The following is a 17,859-nucleotide window of genomic DNA, read 5'->3' as shown; positions in this document are numbered from 1 at the left end:
TATGGTGCTATATGCATGCTAGTACAAATGATCCCTCTGAGAACTGCATATAATTATTATCTACAAAAGAAAACAGTTCTTTCCTCATGTTACACCTTTGTGATCTTTTTATTTCTTACCTTTCAGGCCTGATCCTGCAGTCCTTACTCAGCAAAGCTTCCAAAACAATCTGTCAGGTTAGTTTCTTACTTTTTCGTTAAGCTATATGAAGACCGCTGGCTCTCTCAAAACATCTGAATATTAAATTCTTAGAGCCTGGATTTCTAAAAATGCTGAAATTCTAAAAAATTTTCATAACAGAAAACAACTTAATTAAGTACAGACCTAAGAGTATCCAGGCCAAATCCAGGAACAGGCCTAGACAGAAGCCTTGGGAAGTGCCAGGACAGCAAAGCTGGCATCTGGCGAGTTAGGCACTTTCCTGATTAGCCAGCCACCTTCAGGATCACAGTTTTGGATGTAGATTATCTTCTGTCTCCTTAAATACCATTTTGAGCACCTACATCCTTGTTTGTTTTTTTTGTTTGTTTTTTTTTTTTTTTATCTGGCCTTTTTTAGTATTTGAATACATGATGTATCACATTAACATTATGCACAGACACTAAGAGAAATGACCCTAAAGTAAACCAAAATGATAATACCACATGATATCATAGCCACGTCTAGAAGAAGGTATTGTTCTTTTCTGTGCTTGGGTTAGGCACGTTTGTTTTAACAGCTTTTAACACTGTATCCCATTTACTATTCTTGTGCTCTAACTGCCTTTTCCTAAACTTGTGCTGAAATAAATCGTTGCTGTCTTCATCCTCAGCCTCTGACACTATCTCCATTTTCTGTATTATCAATTTAATGAGGTCATGCTGTTTTTCCAACAGAGTTGATATATCTTTGAGCCTAAAAAAAAAAAAAAAGAAAAAGAAAAAATATGCATACAGCAGGCTTTGCCATTTTTTTTCAAAGGACAATTTAGTCATTAAGATTAAGATGCAAAAGACCAGACAGTCCTCAACTTCACCCTTCTCCTAACAAAGAATGTTACCTGCAGTACATTCAGTTTTTCAAGCTGTGGTACTTCTCCAGGATGCAAGATTAAAGAACAAATTCCTGGCTCTTGAGGAAAGTAAATATATTTTAAAATATGTGAAAAACCCAAACCCAGATACACTCAACACAGACTGCCACTAGCTTCAGTAGGAACTGAACTCTTGTTTTGAACTCTGACAACAAAAACATCCTGGCAATATAGCAAAACAATTTTTTTCAGCCAATATTTCCAGAGCAGTAAATATAACTTACAAAGAGAAAAAACAAAGAGCATGAGAGTGAGTCAGTGAGGAAGAATAGTTTTCCTAGCTCTACATCCACAGAGACTCTCCTGAAACCATTCTTATTGATTTAATGTTAGGATGAGTAAGAAGTAAGTACAGGTAATTCCTTTCAAGGCTCTGAGAAACAAAGGACCAGGACACAAATCCGTTTTTGAGGACACAATCTGAATCAGGTTTACCATCGGACCAGTGGAAAGTCACTTGGAGATTGTGTATGTTTGCAAACCAATTGGAATTGCATGAATTATGAGTTTAAAATAGCCCTTGAAAACCTCCATACGCAAACCTGCAATTCTGAACTGAAAATGCATTTTCCCCATTGCTTCAGTTTACTTTAATGAGCAAACAAGCCTGTCCACCTTCTCTGCCAGGGGATAAAAATATTTCTCCACCATACAAGTATTTTGAAGGTAAATACATTACAGAATATAAAATACTAAGTTACCATAGTGAGGGAGCTTACTTAAGGACATCAGATACATTGCATTTTACTTTTTTAGATACAGTATGGAGCTTTAGAACACTTTTTAAAATGGGAGTATATTTGTAAGACATGCAAAGTAACACAAAAAATACCTGTATTTCTGCTTCAGAACTTCTAGTTCTAATGTTGTATCAGTGCTCTGTGCATCTGTGGTAGAGTCCTCACACCCAAAGCAGTATTGGAACACACTCTAAACAAAACATGGAACCAAATTGAAATCAGGTATTACTGTCTGATAGTAGATTAAAAAACCCCAAGTAAATGAATGGCAACAGTCTCCACACAGTGTTAAAGTTGAAAAGAGTTTGTTTTTTGTATGTTAAACATTTGTTTTGCAAGATTTGTTTAATCAGAAAATTCAGTCTACCAACAACATCTGAAATGAAAAGTAAACAAATAAAATAAGAAATGCCAGAAGGGAGCAATTCTGTTTTCTGTCTGAATAAGTTTTGTAGCTTGTCTTGCTTATTAAAGTCACAGCTCACTGGGAATTCAAACACCAATTATATCTGCATATGTCAGGCTGCACTCAAACTGATGTGTCATTTTCACTGAAGACAGCCGAGCCCTAATCATGATTCCACTCATGTTAGTAAATGATTGAGTCTTATTAAGGCAATCTTCCTAGCAATCTATGTACAAATTAAGCAGATCATATCACATTTCAGCAAGAGTTCTTCAGCCTAAGATTCACCATCTTACCATAAATCCACAGTATCTCGGCCTGTTGGGATATACAGTGATTGATTCCTGGTCCACCCGACTTAAGAACCAAAACGGGAGCTTCTTCTCTAAGTTGGTGTGAAGATTAACCTAAACATAGTTTTGCATTTAGAATAAGATACATTCTTTTAAGATAAGACATATTAGCGTATGAAAATAGCCATCATGTCATTATAATTGAACTATTACTAGATGTCAGTTCTCAGAGGATAACTTTGCTGCAAACACTGGTGTAACATTTGAACAGTCCAGCCCAGATGCTAAAACATCTAGAAACACCAGTATTGAGTATCTTAGTGGAATTAATTATTTAAAATACATGCATACTCTTATAACTAGAGTGGTTCCAAAACTGAGTTAGCCTCTTGTGCAATGGCTTGAATAGCTTCTTAGTGCACTGTAGGTTACAGTATAGAATTACAGGGCAGAAAAGTTCAAAAGAGATACATATCTTAGCCATGGGTTTTAAGACCAAATAATAATGGGAGAGTCATCTTTCTCTCTTTAATTGTGCTATATCCTTTTACTAGATTATGGCAGGGTCAGTATAGATTAAGATGCCAGAGGAATGCCTGTGAGAAAACAAGTCTTCCCTTGGGTAGAAGTAAGTATGTTATATATGAGTGCCTTTCCAGGTGATGCTGCCTTTCCCGTTGTTCTCAAATTGCTACAGAAATACCGAGCATATGTATCTAAAAGAACAGGATGTACTGTATAAACCCACTGCAGACAACCATAATCCTGTCAAATATACAGAAGGATACACACTTAAAGATTTCATAGCACTGTCTGAAATCACAAGACAGCATCCATCCTGATCATTCTGTTGGTAAAGAAATACCTGAGCCAGTGAAAAGCATTAACTGCTCCAAGAACTGCCCTTACACCTCTGGCTTAGTCATTTGTACCTCTAGCAAAAGAACGATCTCTTGGGAGGAAACATTAATCTAAAAGACAGTTCTTCAAGGACACTTGAAGCCAGTACAGCCCACAACCAGAAGTTATTTCTGAGCTTTCATTCTTGAGTATTCTGTCTGTGCACCACTCTCTCTTATGCTCAGCCGCTAGGTAGGCCCTGAGACCTGTTAGAAAAAGCTTCGTATAACTGGTGCTTCTGTGTTATGCTACTCACCTGCATTGCAATCCTTTTGAGTGCAGCATACTTCTGTACTTCAGCTATGTCCCCAACAGCCAAACCAATCTAGATATACCAAGAAAGATTTCATTATCTGTTTTTTGTGTCAGTGTTTTCAATTGTTTTTCTTATTCAAGTTTAAATCCAAAATGACTGTAAAGGTAAATTTATTTTGTTTCACTTGAACTTGGAAACATCCTTTTTGTGCATATTTGAAAAATACATATGAAGGAATGTAGCAAGTGTGTTTAATGCCACCTGTCTGTCTACCAACAAGGCACTAAAGAGCTACTGGAAAGATTTGCAAAGAATAACATTGCTTCTTTTTGGTTCTTCATTACTGCTGTTACATTAAAAACCTTGTTGACCTCTCGATTAAATATGATCGTGGCAACAGGAAGTAACTTGATTGCCTGAATGGTTTGACTTTTTATTGCTCAGCCTGATCTCCTAAAAACCTGATTTCCTAAAACAACCTGATGGACGTGGCTGAAGATGTATTACATATTCTCCCCATTTCTCACCATTACCAGGTATTATGATTTTTTTGTCAGGTCAGGCTGATTAGTTAGTTTTAACACTACTGATGACTGCTGGTTTTGTGTCCAGTGAAGATCTGGGGTCTGGATTTTTTTTTTTTCCCAAAAATTGTTGGCACTAGGTTATGATACAGCAAAGGGTGGAAGAATGAAGACTAAATGTACTCTAAGAGGCACGCATATGTCAAAGTACTTCTTCCTCAATTTTCTTTGTCAATACTTCAAAATAATACTTTGCATTCATATTCCATCACAGTTACTACCTAAAGATACACAAAGTAAGCCTGCAAGATACACAAGGTAACCCTGCAAGTTTCTCTCAACTGTGAGAAAATACTCAGAGCAGTGAATTGGAGGGAAAACAAGTCCAGGGAAATGCAAATGTTTCATGTTACTGAAAGTATCAATTTGGTAAATAGTGAATGAATGTCATGGATCAGAGCTAAAGTAATTCTACATGCTAAAACTGCATAAACCCGTGCTTACGCACTTTTGTATCTTAATAAGTAGTGTACTTACTAGCAAGTTCATAAGAAGGATTGGAATAAGCAAGGTAAATATAATGAGGACTGTGTAACTCAGGAATGGGTATGGCAGTTCACTGCTCAGTAATGGATCAAGGAAAGCATCGTGGTAATTGATGTCTCCCAGCATCATCGCAAATGTCTTCATTACAGAAAGCAGGGGTGTGCTATACGTTTGCTGCAGAAAGAAGAAACCCCAAAATCAAGAAAGAACCCAAACTGATGAAATTCATAGATAACCTCTTGAGATTACTTTGTCAAAAATAGTATTTATAATGATAAAAAATTAACTATGACATTCAACTCACCTGTGAGCCCAAAAGGACAAAGAAACTCAGTCCAAAGGCCAATATCAGGAAAAAGAAAACGACAGCAATCCGAATCAAAGTCCTCAAAATTTCCCAGAACATCACAACATAGATGCCATAATTTTCAAATCTAGGAAATAAATAAATGGAAAAGAATGCAAAATTAAACACTGAAGTTAGAATTCCTTGCAGTTATTTATGGAAGGCAATAAGTACTTGTGATTTATTTTCTTGTGTGAAAAGACACATTTTGCCTCTCTCAGGAATTCTGAGATAGTACAAACATGTTGCACCTTCTCATCCAAAAGAATGCAAGTGGTCTTATTTACAGGAAGCCTAAACTACATAACCTTCTGTTTTAATACTTTCTTGAAGAAGTATCAATCTAGTGTAAGTTTCATGGAGAACTTTTTCTATAGCCACAGACAGTACGATATTTTACATCTGTTGCACTCAGAATAACTTTAAGAAACTATCCCTTTTTTTGCTGATTTTTGCAGCAAATTAGCAATAAGAACAAAAGAGAAATGGCATCATGATCCATCTAGTAGCCATACCTTTGATTTAAAAAGATTTTTCTTTTTATGATGGCATGCAAAGCAAGCAAACAAGAAGAAAAACATTGCTCAGGAAAAGAAGGGGAGTAGCATAATTTTAGACACATACATTTCCAAGAATATTCCGTCATTTGGCAAGCCTCTCTCATTCCTGGCTTACACAAAAACTAGATCTCTGAATATGAGATGTCATAAAGCAGATTAAGCTACTTTTTCCCGCAAACCTGAATTTAGGAATTTATGTCCTCTGCCAGATTCAGGAACCAGATGACTCATATGCTACAACAGTAGCAACTGAGAAAATCCCTCCGTGGGATTTTCCTCCTGAAATATTATGTGCAAGGCTGAAAAGATGAAGCTGGAAGCAAAGCAAACCTGATCTTCTCCTATTTATTAGGCAAAACTCCATTGAAGTCAATGGAGCTACAGGTTGCGTTGAGAAGAGACATCTTGAATGAATTAGAAAAATGATGTGTAGAGTTCTCCTGCTGTATAAATGAAAAATATTTAGGCCCGGGAAGCATTTAATCCAGCAGAAGAAGGAAGGGTGGGCAATCGTGAGGTTACTTTTTACTGCTTATGTGAAACCCCTGTTTTGCCCACAGCACACAGCAGAGGAGGGAGAGCACATGCCCATTCATTAGTAATCTAACGTGACACACATGTAAGACAAGGTTTGCCAGCAGAGGCAGGACTATAGAGATACTTTATGACATTAACTCTTGTTTACAAACAGTAAAATGATCCTGAAGATTAATCAGCAAATGCCCTGTTTGTGTGTCTGCCTCCTGGGGCTGATTAGTGCATATATACAGCAAGAATCAGGAGAGCATACTGCGGTGTGATCACATACTGTCATATTTATTTTATGAATAGCTCTAAATCACCACTTTTTTGGCTTATCAGCCACACCTCATCTTCATGCAAAGCAGGCCTGCTCAGCCACAAATATATTTAATTTGTGAGTTTTAACTACTGCACTCACACTCCTTCTCTCCACTCAGCTCTCCTTCGATCCATAATTCTTGGCCATCACTGTACCAGTGACAGCATTAATACCATTAGCAGCAATAAGGAGACCTATTGTCAACTAAAGAAATAATTTCATTACAATTCTTTACAATTCTTTTATTGGCCACAGTGGTATAGAAATGGGGGGTGAGTCATTTACTCTGTAAAATGATAGAATTTACCTTCTCCCAGGTATTACTTATAAAACCAGATGTCCATTTGCCTCCTAGAATTTGTATCCTTTTCTTTTTTTTCTTTTTAAGTGAAAGTCTGTACAGTATAATGAAACATGTTTTTGGCAAGACATATTTTGTGGCTTTGCTTGCTTAACATTAAAATAAATGTGGTTATTTCTTTAGTTGCCATAACTCACACTGTGATTCTCTACGTGAAAAATATTGAAAAATACTTTAGAGTCTGTTAGGTTAAAAAATTCCTAAGGCCTTAATCTGGAAAATTATACAACTTGAAAAAAATAATTTTAGAAAGGCATATTAGACTGGATCAGTCACGGCTTTGGATATGTAAAATATCTGAAAATACTAAAAGTAGTTTATTGTCAAGCATGTAAATAACTTTTACCGCTGAAGGTAAAGCAAGAAGTTCATCCAAGACAAGTATACAGCAATTGCTCCACATTCCCACTGCAGATGCGCTGGTGTATTAATAAATAAAGAAGACACAAAAATTATGCTTGTAGTATAAATTGTCCAGTCCAGTAGATTGGAGTAATCCAACAAATATTTCAATTTCTAGGATTTAAGAGAGACAGACACATATTTACAAGCCATGCATCATTAAAGAACTAAATTCAGTACACTTTTCTCACTTTTAATCTTATTTAAATTGGCCCTTCCCCTTTAATTAGGGAAAAATCAGATTTATTTCAGTATCACACAAACCGCTAGGCAAGCACACTGCGTTATTAACGTCATTCCTCTAGTTATTTACCTGCTGAATGAGCTGAAATATTTCTTTGCAGATTCCCAGTAAACTCATAATTAAAACTAAACACATACACACCCTTGTGAAGTATGAGTTCTGAAACAAAAATCAGAGCACAGAACAAATTAGAAATTATTAAATGAACGTTTATTTCAGCTTTACCTACTCATACATACGTTATACTGCCAAGTTAAGAAACTGTTAGCTTGCTTCAAATAAACTTATTGCTATCTAAATTCTGTTTTCCTAATATTTACTGTGAGATTCCTGTCATGTATATTGTGTTTAAGTAATTCAAACCAAGTATGAAAGTTTGAGTAGTCCCATGATAAATAGTTGCTGTGCAGCTCTTTATTACTACTATTTGAGTTTGGGGTCTGAAATTGTAGTATTTATGCCAAATTTCAGTATGCTTTGCCACTGGATGAACATAAAGACAAATTCTGTTGTCCATAAGTTCACTATCAAGTTGCAGTATCCAGAATGGCAGTAGAAGTCTTTGGACAAACTGGCATCCTTATGTGGCTGCTCCCTTGCAACCCATTTAGGCAAACACAGCTTTTAGGTGTGAAAAGCCTTCTATTGGCATAGGCAGTAACAGAGAATTTAATTTATAATACAAAACATGTGGAACTAATTCCGCACCTGAGGGGTTTAACTCATAGGCAGACCACGATGCATCTGTATCACTGTGATGTCCCTCTTTAAGAACCTGGGTTAAGAGTATAGTACCATGTTCTGTAACACTCTGCTCTGGCATTCCCCACTCTGTTCCCATTCCTGGGTCATTACAGCACTGTCTCCTCCAGCACAGAACATTTCATGTGCACTGCTTCATGTGCAGTGCTTCTCCACCAGCTGGCATCGTTCCTCACTGAAGAATAAGACTTCCAGCTGTGCTTCTTCCACCCAGCCTGATGATCAAAGACTTGGGTCAATCTGAGTTATTCTTCTGTCTTCCACCAGGGAGATGAGTGAGTTAGTGGAGCATGGATTCTTCTAGCTTCTGAATCTTTAAGAATCTTGCACATACTGGGCCGGTTATGTAATTCTCCAGACTTTTTTTTCATATATAGGCTGCCCAGAGAGGTGGTGGATTCCCCGTCCCTGGAGGTGTTCAAGGCCAGGTTGGATGGGGCCCTGGGCAGCCTTGTGTAGATCCAGGCCTGGAGGTTGGTGTCCCTGCCTGTGGCAGGGGAGTTGGAGCTCTGTGATCCTTGGGGTCCCTTCCAACCCAGACCATTCTATGATTCTATGATTCTATATCAGGATATCCTCATGAACATTTGATATCTCTCAAGTTTATTTTGTTACTACTAGCATGCCCTTTTTGAGTTCGTTTCAGTTTTATATCATTTATCTCCCACAAGAGATAAATTTTTTAAATCTTACCCCCCTTTTTTTTATTTTGCCAAACTCCTTGGGTTTAGTAATAAAATCACACATTTGAAATAGATAATTTGAAAAGTTTGCCACACACCAAAAATTTGTCTCTGTTAATATCTGTATGTAAGCATTTCAGGGCTAATGACATAAGTATCTTCTCAACAGATGACTTCATGTTGTGGAGACAGAGTTCTGTGCCTCTTCTGCCTTTCACATGGACACAGGAGTGTAACACTAAGTATGAGCTGTACTCACAGGTTCAATAAACAGCAGAACTTGCAGTTCTTCCTCTGGAAGTCTAGTACAATGTTCAGCTTAGGGACAACACAGCCTTCTTAACAGACAGAATACTGCTTAGCTCTAACTGCAGCAAGGAAACACTAACTAAAAGGACATCAACCAGTCACACCAATGTCTTTCTTTTCTAAAGCCTCATTTTTCTGTAGTGGCAGAACTGACAAGTCTAACTTCTTTGGTTCCCTATCATGAACGAGATCAAAATTCATAAATTGCCAGAGCAGCCCCACACCTGTCACAGTTGTGATTGAGACACAGTCAGAAGTTACTATGATGTATTTGAACTTTGCTACCTGATCAAGTTTTTAATTTTGAAACATTGTAATTCTGATATGGGGGTATAGTATTCTTTTTTTTAGCACAGCTTTGTTTTTTTAATTTATTAACAGGGATTAAGGGAAACATCCAACACCTTTCAGAGTTTTCAAGCCATATATGACTGAATTCTACTGTTTGTCATGAGGTGCCTGCATACAGAATGAAAAGAATTGTTCTGTTTTAGCAATACATAATATAGGCAAAAAGATGTAATTGAATACACAGAAGCATTTCATTGTTGAGCACTCTTAAGTCAAATTTTAAACATGCAATATCGAGTTTTTTTGGTTGACAATTAAAAAGAACTAGAAAACTAAATAATTCACTCTTTTCTGTCTTTTTGGAATTAAATACACATTAATCTTTTTTCTTCAGCATTAAAGAGGTATTCACTTCGGGGAAGAAATTGAAGTAACTATGTCCCAGATGTAAAATTTCCAGAAAAGATTAAAAGTAAGAAGCAAGAAATTAAAATTATCTAGAAAAGTTGCTGCTAAATGTTTTAAAAACATACACTTGTGATTCTATTCCTTACAGTCGATAAACCACAAATAATCCTAGGAAATACTTAAATAATCACACTGTTGTGCTATGAAAATCCTAAACATAGTATAACTAGTAGGAAAAATCAGTACCTCATATTCTAATGGTCTTGCTTCATAGATCTCTGTTCCATTCAAAGGTCTTCCTGGTTGTATGTGCGTGACCAGAAGAGTCAGTGGGATGAGACCAAGAGAGTATATGCCTAAATTCATCAGATGTGCTCGGAACCCATAGGCCATCCTTGAAAGTAAGAATGTTAAAGTTCCAACACTTTACAAATTTAGAAGAGCAAGCACTCAAATGTAGCAGCCAACATTGTTTTCATGATGAGTAAATAAGTATTTCTTAAAATGTCATTTTGTGACAGATGTGTTCATTGAGTTTTATGCAGAAAAAAGACATTGGCCATTCTAAAATATGGTTCCTTTTCTTTTTAACTCAGCAACACTATTATATATTTTTGCAATAGAGCAGAAACAAAGATAGTGATTGTCTTTCCTGTAAACATCAAAGAATCATTACTAAATGCCAAGCTACATTTTACATCACAAAGAGCATATTTTAAATATGCTCATGAGAGGTTATACGGAAAAGACACTTGCTCCAGTCAACACTCTAAGCACATACATCTTTGTAAGAGCTCTTGGGCAGAACAGCCTTCACCCTGACATTTTACATACATTAAACTGCACCTACCATTTCATAAGTAAATATTCTTTACATACAGGATGACTGAGTAGCTCCATGCGATTGTGGCGTACCATGGCCTGTAAGACAAGAAAGCAGAAGTATCAGACTTACCTCATCTAGCTAAGTAAAGCATTGAGAAAACTGTGTAGGCACCTTTTTTGCTTGATGCCTAATGAAAAGTAAATTGTCTGTAAGATATTGCAAAATTCTTTTGTTTATGCACTATGGCCAAAAGCTATTACTATATTGCCTTCTCTGCCTACTGAGGCATCCAGCTTCTCTCCTGCTGCTCTATGTCAAGCTTTAAAAAATTGTACAGACCGTTGCCAACTATACCTGTGAGGTGACCACATATATTTAATGAGAAAAATACCTGCTTATTTATTATTAGACAGTATACAAAGTCTAATTGCCAACAAGAAGTTCAAAAAGTAATCAAATTCAGATGGAAAGGTTTTCCTGTAAATGTTCTTTCACAAAGAATGAGAGAACAGACAGGCAATGTGAAAGAACAGCAAAGTATATTTTGGGCACAGAAGGTATTTCACAATTAGCCTATGAAAAAATCAGTTCTGTTAGGTCTTCCAATGCCTTACGATCCAGTGCATGGTCACTACAATGACTGGAGTAAGGTTTTATCTGATGTATTACCTGCATGTGTAGCATGTTCTCTTGGAACATTCATGGTTGCTTAAATAAACTAAGCATTTTTATCTAAACCTTAAAGAAATTTTATTTATTATTTAGACTGTAAGAACTTCAGTCCATATTTCATTCCAACATAATTTAAATATACAGAGTTATGGGCTTTGGAGAAGAAATATTATGATGAAAAATTCAACCCCCTTGATGTTATTTAAAGCAAGACCACATGAAGTTATAGATAACAGTAAAAGAAAGAACTTACATTTAATGTGGTAAGTGGTTCATAGAAAATGTCTTCACCATCCTTGAGTTTCTTGTTAAGTGTCAAGGGACACTGAAGATATCTGAAGTTATATTCAATCTGAACAATAAACATGCACCAATGTTTAAATGTGATGAAAATTATAATCTAATCTAAGACTCAGATAATGTTCTTAATTTAAAAAAGGTTATCTTTTAGAGGAAAAAAGAGGGATATTGTGTCAAAGTCATTAGAATACTGGTTTATACTGATTGTTAGTTAATCTGCCAGTGAACACATGCCATTGAGACACATATCTGTGACTGTAAGATTACTAAACAAACAACCATTTTGAATTTCTTCCTAAAATATTACAGTTCATAAAGGTCATTGTCATAACTGTAATTTGTTTTAATGTTGACTTTGAAGAAAATTTTGTATTTAAAAGCCACATGACTCTGACAACACAATGTAAACACAATGTACAGTAGCAGAAAATTGGCAAGCTTTCTGTTAATGGTGTAGATACAATCCAGTGAAATAATAGATAAGGTGATTTTCAACATGCTTTCAAAGGTAACATAACTGTAGAACATTCATGCCTCCTCAGCATTGTAAAAGCAATCTACTGCTTAAGATTCTGGACAACAATTTACAAAAATGAAAAATGCTGGAGTCTGAATTGTTGATCACAATTGTACTACTTATTATGTGCATGCTTTTGATATACAGAAACAGAAATTATGCCTTCTATCACTGTTATTTTGAAATATCATTACCTCTGATACCCAGCTTGTTTGTAAGAACAAACACAGCAAACTCTATAGTTTGCTCAAGTTTATTGTTATATGTGTTGAAATGTATAAGCATTAAGATTGCAGAAACTGAACTTCAAAGCCATTTACAGTCCAAAGGGTAAAAGAAAATCAGTCACCTCTCTTTTCTGTTAAGATCTGATATTCACCTACAAGTGCATCTTACACTTAAGAACTTGACATATACATTAAAGTATACATATGTCCTGGGTTCAGCCAGGATAGAGTTAATTTTGATGTACTTCTCAAACTTCCAAGTCAAAAATGTGTTAATTTCAGTGTCAAGGAGGCAAAAAAGAAAATTAAGTCAGTTGCTTTACTGATAAAAAAAAAAAAAGAGACTAATACTTGAGAATCACTATTATCTGATGAAGTGATTTTTACATGCCATCCTAATACTGAGGAGGAGTTTGCCAAATATATAGCACAGATTCGAATACAGGTATTGGTGAATAGCTACTAAATTATTCATATCTCAATTTAAAATATTGCCTGATTCCAGTTTAGCAACTACAGAACTATAACTGCAACGATAGAAAATATGTAAGGAGTATTAGACTTTAGTCCAGTATTAGTAGCTAAAAGCCAAGCTAATGATTTTCTAACTTAGTTACACTCCAGTACTGTACCATTGCTAACATATAGCTAGGCACAATGTGACATATTCCATCCCAACAGCATAAAATGTAGGTCTTCAGAAATTTTTTCATCCACTTACATAGAAGTCTCGACTCGTCTTTTCCTCTGAGGACTCAATTATGCAGTTGTCCAAAACCAGCTTTGCAAACAAACAGAAAAGTGAATTGAGGTGATATAGGTAATGCCCAGCAGAAAGAATATGATGTTTGTTCATGAAGAAAATGACCTTCAAATACAGCAGCCAATAAACAGAAATGATGTTTCAGTCGGATTTTATGGTGCATGTTTTGAAGCCATAAAACTCCAGAGTTTACACGTGGGAATTAAATAATGGAACTATGCAGCTCACAAGGCTACAGGCTAGTTTATTAAATGTGAAGTAGTTATGAATATATACATACCACGTCACTTGCTATTGTAATAAAAATCATTTCTGCACAGTTACATCAGAAAGAGAAAATTCCTGAAATGGTTTTGAACACAGTTCTTTTCTGACTTCCATCATTTTTATACTCTTAACGCCACTGACCTCAGGAAGCTAAGAACTCTTTCAAATGCTAAAGAAATTAAACTGGCCAAACAGAAACTGTCCCTAAAATACAATTAAAGGAATTTGTGAATTTATATTGTTTCTATTTTATAGTAATGCATATCAATGAGGATAGTGTTTGAATGGCAAATGATGTAACGCAACTAAGGGGCTTTTGTGCAGCCATTTCTTTAATGTGTGGAAAACTTACTTTAAATGAATCAGGAAGATACTCAACCATTTCCAGCAAAGGACACTTATTGGCACTAGAATAGTGAGAGAATGTCACAACAGCTTCTTCCCATCTGCAAAAATGAGTTGATATAACAGAAAATTAGTTAGCTCTCTTTTAAATTAACTACTTTTAGACTACTTTAGTTTTATAGAACATGTTATCTTGCAAATCACAGTATGTAACAAGTTTACAACCACCAATTGGAAAATCAACTGTTTGAGGAGTCATTGAGTAACATTCCGGATGCTTCTCTAAGGATGATTCATGCTTAATTCAGCTATCAATTAAAAATGTTTCAACTATGCTAAGAGCTTCTAAAAACATTAAAATTGAGCTAAAGGTGTAATCTTGGGTTACAAGATTAGGTGAGTAATAACTAATACAGTAAAATACTGTCAGTATTCCTGCAAGCTCTTACTCAAGAGCTGTAATCATTAGGCAATGGTGCAACATCACTCCTGAAGTGGGGTTGCAGATGAACTGATAAATTTTTACATATTTAAAAAGTTTTAAAACAAAAAAATTTAATTGCTTCCATAGTATCAGTAATACTCACATTTTCATTAAAATTCTGAAGGTACTGAAGCATTACATGAAAGGCCAAAATTATGTATGTAAGAAGAGGGAAAACATAGGAGGGATTACTTATTTCTAACAGCTTCTAGAAGTTGGGTGTTCTTGTTAAAACAGAAACTGAATAATCAACCTAATATAGAAAATAACATGCCACATATCTGATGTCCATCAGAATTATGCCATTTTTCATTTGCTCTCACTACAACACAACATGATCTCTGGAATTTTAAGATATGTACTCTGCCTTATTAAACTACAGGTTTTCAGAACTTAATCTCAGTTAAAAAACAGAACAAACCACAATGGAAAATAAAATTCAAAAAGCCTTTTCTCTGTACCTTACCTTTTGTGCAGAATGACAGCAGACACTACATCTTTTCTCCTGTTGTGTATTGCCTCATGGAAGAAAGAAGCTACTGCTTTGTTGAACAGAATTTTCGCACCATAGTCAAGAAGTAACCTTACTGCTTTTGCATGTCCTTCTCTTGCAGCCAAGTGCAAAGCTGTGTTCTGTGCAGAAAAGTAGTACAGCAATGCATTCAGGATACTCATTTTTTTAAAAAGTACATATTCCAGTCCTTTCCCACACAAAAAGCCTCATGCTATTTTCCTTTGCAAATCCTGAATTTGCAACTGTTGCAATGTTACTAGCAACATTAAAACTAGAATATTGTCACAGAGTTTCTGATAGAGGTTATACAAGTTCTTTCTGTCTACAGCTATAGTAGTGGTAAATCTGAAGAGCAAACTCAGCTGTAGGTAAGAAAGGCCAATTCATTGATACCATTTTGCAAATGAGAAACTGCAAGTCACAAATAGGTAAAAATGATACAAAATTCCTGCATTTGATAATCAGGAGAAGCATCCAATTATATCCAGATGTACTCATGCTAACAAATTTGCAAGAAAATCTACAGGCAGAGTTTTGTAAGAGGAACACATATTTCTTTGGTAATTTTGTAAAAGGCAATGAGTGGTTTAGAAATCAAGTCACACCAAAACTGACTTTAGAAAGCTTTCCTAACTCACACGGATTTTTCTGAGGGAAATTAAGAACGAAGCATTGGTTTCTTATTAATTTATAGGCAGGATTTGTTCCTAATCTAATAATTCTAAATGTTTTCAACACCATTTCTCAGAGAAATTAGCAGCACCTTCTGTGTTGGAAATGGAATAGTTCTTTAACATGATCCCCCTACGTTTTCTGATGGGGGACTGTCAGGCAGGTTCATACAAGAGGTCTTCAACCCATGAGATGGATTCTTTCTTGACCCAACAGATACTACATTTGTCCAAACTTTGGAGAAAGATTGGAATTGTATCTGTTGAAGATCACTGTGCAGAACAGACTGATTTCAAACAATATGTTAATGAGCTAAAGCTGATAACGGATTTTTAAAGATCTGTATAAGCCCTTTAAATTTGAATTACCAGTGTTTGTCCTACATGGTTAAAATACTCTTGCATTGTAAAAGGGGTAAGAGGGACATGTCTAACATCCTTAGTATTTTGTGCCTTCAGTTAGGTTATTTGCATTTTTTTGGTAACTAAATTATAAGAATTGCATACAAATTTCACAAATCATACTGATCTAAGCAATAAACTAACAGTGGTGAAATATAAAGACTTTAAATCTGCCAGGGGAAATTAAATATTACATGCAATACACAGCACAAAACTACTAATAGCATGCTACCAATGTTTGGTCTAGAAGTAATAGCAGACAAGTAACAGATAATGCTGTGTGAACACATACCCCTTCTTCATCCACTCTGTCAGTACACTTCACATTAGTATCCAGAATGATCTGCATAGTGCGAGTGTATCCTCCGAAGGCAGCATGGTGCAGGGCTGTCCAGCCTTTATAATCACTTACAGGTAGCAGTATAAAATTAGCAATTAAAAATGGAATAGTTTTTATAAATTTAAAGTGGATGCAAACGCCTCCCCCTTTGACTCAAACCTCTTCACTGGCATAACTACTGCAGGGATTCCCATGCCTTCTGTCAACAGTTACATGATTATCAATGCACCATTCAGCAGCAAAAGGTTCCACCCAATAAGAGTATTTGGGTATCCCTCTCCCTTTTCTTCTCTCTGATCCTGTATAGGTCTGGATAGTGTCTGTTTTCTTCCATGTCCCGTGAAACTGACACAAATGCTTGTAATATTCTCTTACTAATACTGGGCAGCCATAAATCTTGGCCATTGCATTTAAAGATAGTGAATATACAAATCATTACAAGCACACAAATCTATTCCTATCAATATCATTTCATCTTAGTTTGAAAAACCTCATAAAACCTTTTATCACATAGAACCTACCAGAACATTTCTTTAATAACTTCCAAATTAAGCCTTCTAAACTTCTAAATTAAGCCTGGAAATACATACATGTATATAATTCTATATGTATATTAACATCTCTGTCTGGTGTATTAGCTCAGGAAGGACACTGGTAAGGGTTTGAGAGCAATCCACTTAGTGGGTCCTCTGCAGTCACAAATAACAAAGGTAGGAGAGGTCTGTTTGCCATAGGATCTCCTCAGAACTCTTAGGTCCCCAGCTCCAAGGCGTAGCTGTGGTGCACTAGGAAGCACAGGACTTGAAAGTTAAAGCTCCAGACTGTACCTTGAAAACAGGACCCTAAACTTTGGTGGCTTTGGCTCCTGGCTTTACAGCTGTGAACCTGAAAGCTTTTGTGGAGCTGTCAACGATGTGAGGATCTTGGACTTGAAATCAGAATTTCAGAGTACAAGGCAAGTTGGCTGTGAACTACCAGTCCTAAGAACCCTTACTCAAGCCTGTCAGTGAAGCTGACATTATTATAATACTTTCAGAACAGTATTTTTTTTCCTTTAAAAAATACAATATTCTTCTCTCAGTTGGATTTAGAGAAACCTCAATTTCCTCAGCTTTATAGAAGCCTTACTTTACAGCTAGCTATGATTCTATGTGTTAGTCTAAAGCAAGGCACAACTGTAGTTTTACAAATATTTTATGAATATTCCAGTATATTGTGTTTTTGTGTATATTAAGATACTAAATATTTTCATATATTGTATTTGTATTGTATTAATGTCCCAGAAGATGGACATACAAGGTAGAGTGACAGCTCTTTTTTTGCCTTGATGAATGGAAATCTGTACACTTACCAGAGAAAAAGGGCCCCTCGCTTCAGAAGAAACTGAACTACCTTCTCATGACCATTCTGGGCTGCCAAATGAAGGGGAGTCATTCCCTTCTTATCGCCTTCATTCAAAAGTCTTGTGTCTTTCATATCTCTTATAAGTCTTTGACATGTATTGATGCGCCCATAGCTTTTAAAGAAAACAAAGAAATTGACATAAAAAAGTAGGGGTGGAAGAAATGGCAGATTCCATTGCTTAGA

General features: G+C 35.8%; 1 protein-coding gene across 1 annotated transcript in view; it reads right to left on the bottom strand.

Annotated features, from left to right (window-relative positions):
* Positions 1 to 223: 223 nt before the first annotated feature.
* TRPA1 (transient receptor potential cation channel subfamily A member 1) overlaps positions 224 to 17,859 on the bottom strand; it is a gene marked incomplete at its 5' end in the record, with an annotated part of 35,913 nt that continues 18,277 nt past the window's right edge. The window contains 16 exons of the mRNA XM_084260597.1: positions 224 to 894; positions 1,905 to 2,002; positions 2,515 to 2,625; positions 3,668 to 3,736; positions 4,729 to 4,911; positions 5,042 to 5,171; positions 7,192 to 7,361; positions 7,561 to 7,650; positions 10,191 to 10,338; positions 10,795 to 10,865; positions 11,696 to 11,794; positions 13,208 to 13,267; positions 13,869 to 13,962; positions 14,812 to 14,978; positions 16,225 to 16,339; positions 17,624 to 17,788. Coding sequence (XP_084116723.1) covers positions 663 to 894; positions 1,905 to 2,002; positions 2,515 to 2,625; positions 3,668 to 3,736; positions 4,729 to 4,911; positions 5,042 to 5,171; positions 7,192 to 7,361; positions 7,561 to 7,650; positions 10,191 to 10,338; positions 10,795 to 10,865; positions 11,696 to 11,794; positions 13,208 to 13,267; positions 13,869 to 13,962; positions 14,812 to 14,978; positions 16,225 to 16,339; positions 17,624 to 17,788 — 2,002 coding nt within the window. The 3' untranslated portion in view covers positions 224 to 662. The remainder of the gene's footprint in view (positions 895 to 1,904; positions 2,003 to 2,514; positions 2,626 to 3,667; positions 3,737 to 4,728; positions 4,912 to 5,041; positions 5,172 to 7,191; positions 7,362 to 7,560; positions 7,651 to 10,190; positions 10,339 to 10,794; positions 10,866 to 11,695; positions 11,795 to 13,207; positions 13,268 to 13,868; positions 13,963 to 14,811; positions 14,979 to 16,224; positions 16,340 to 17,623; positions 17,789 to 17,859) is intronic.

The sequence above is a fragment of the Gallinula chloropus genome, assembly GCF_964237585.1.
Source record: "Gallinula chloropus genome assembly, chromosome: 2".
Taxonomy (NCBI): Eukaryota; Metazoa; Chordata; class Aves; order Gruiformes; family Rallidae; genus Gallinula; species Gallinula chloropus.
The sequence above is the reverse complement of the archived record's forward strand: the minus strand, read 5'-3'. Positions and strand labels throughout refer to the sequence as shown.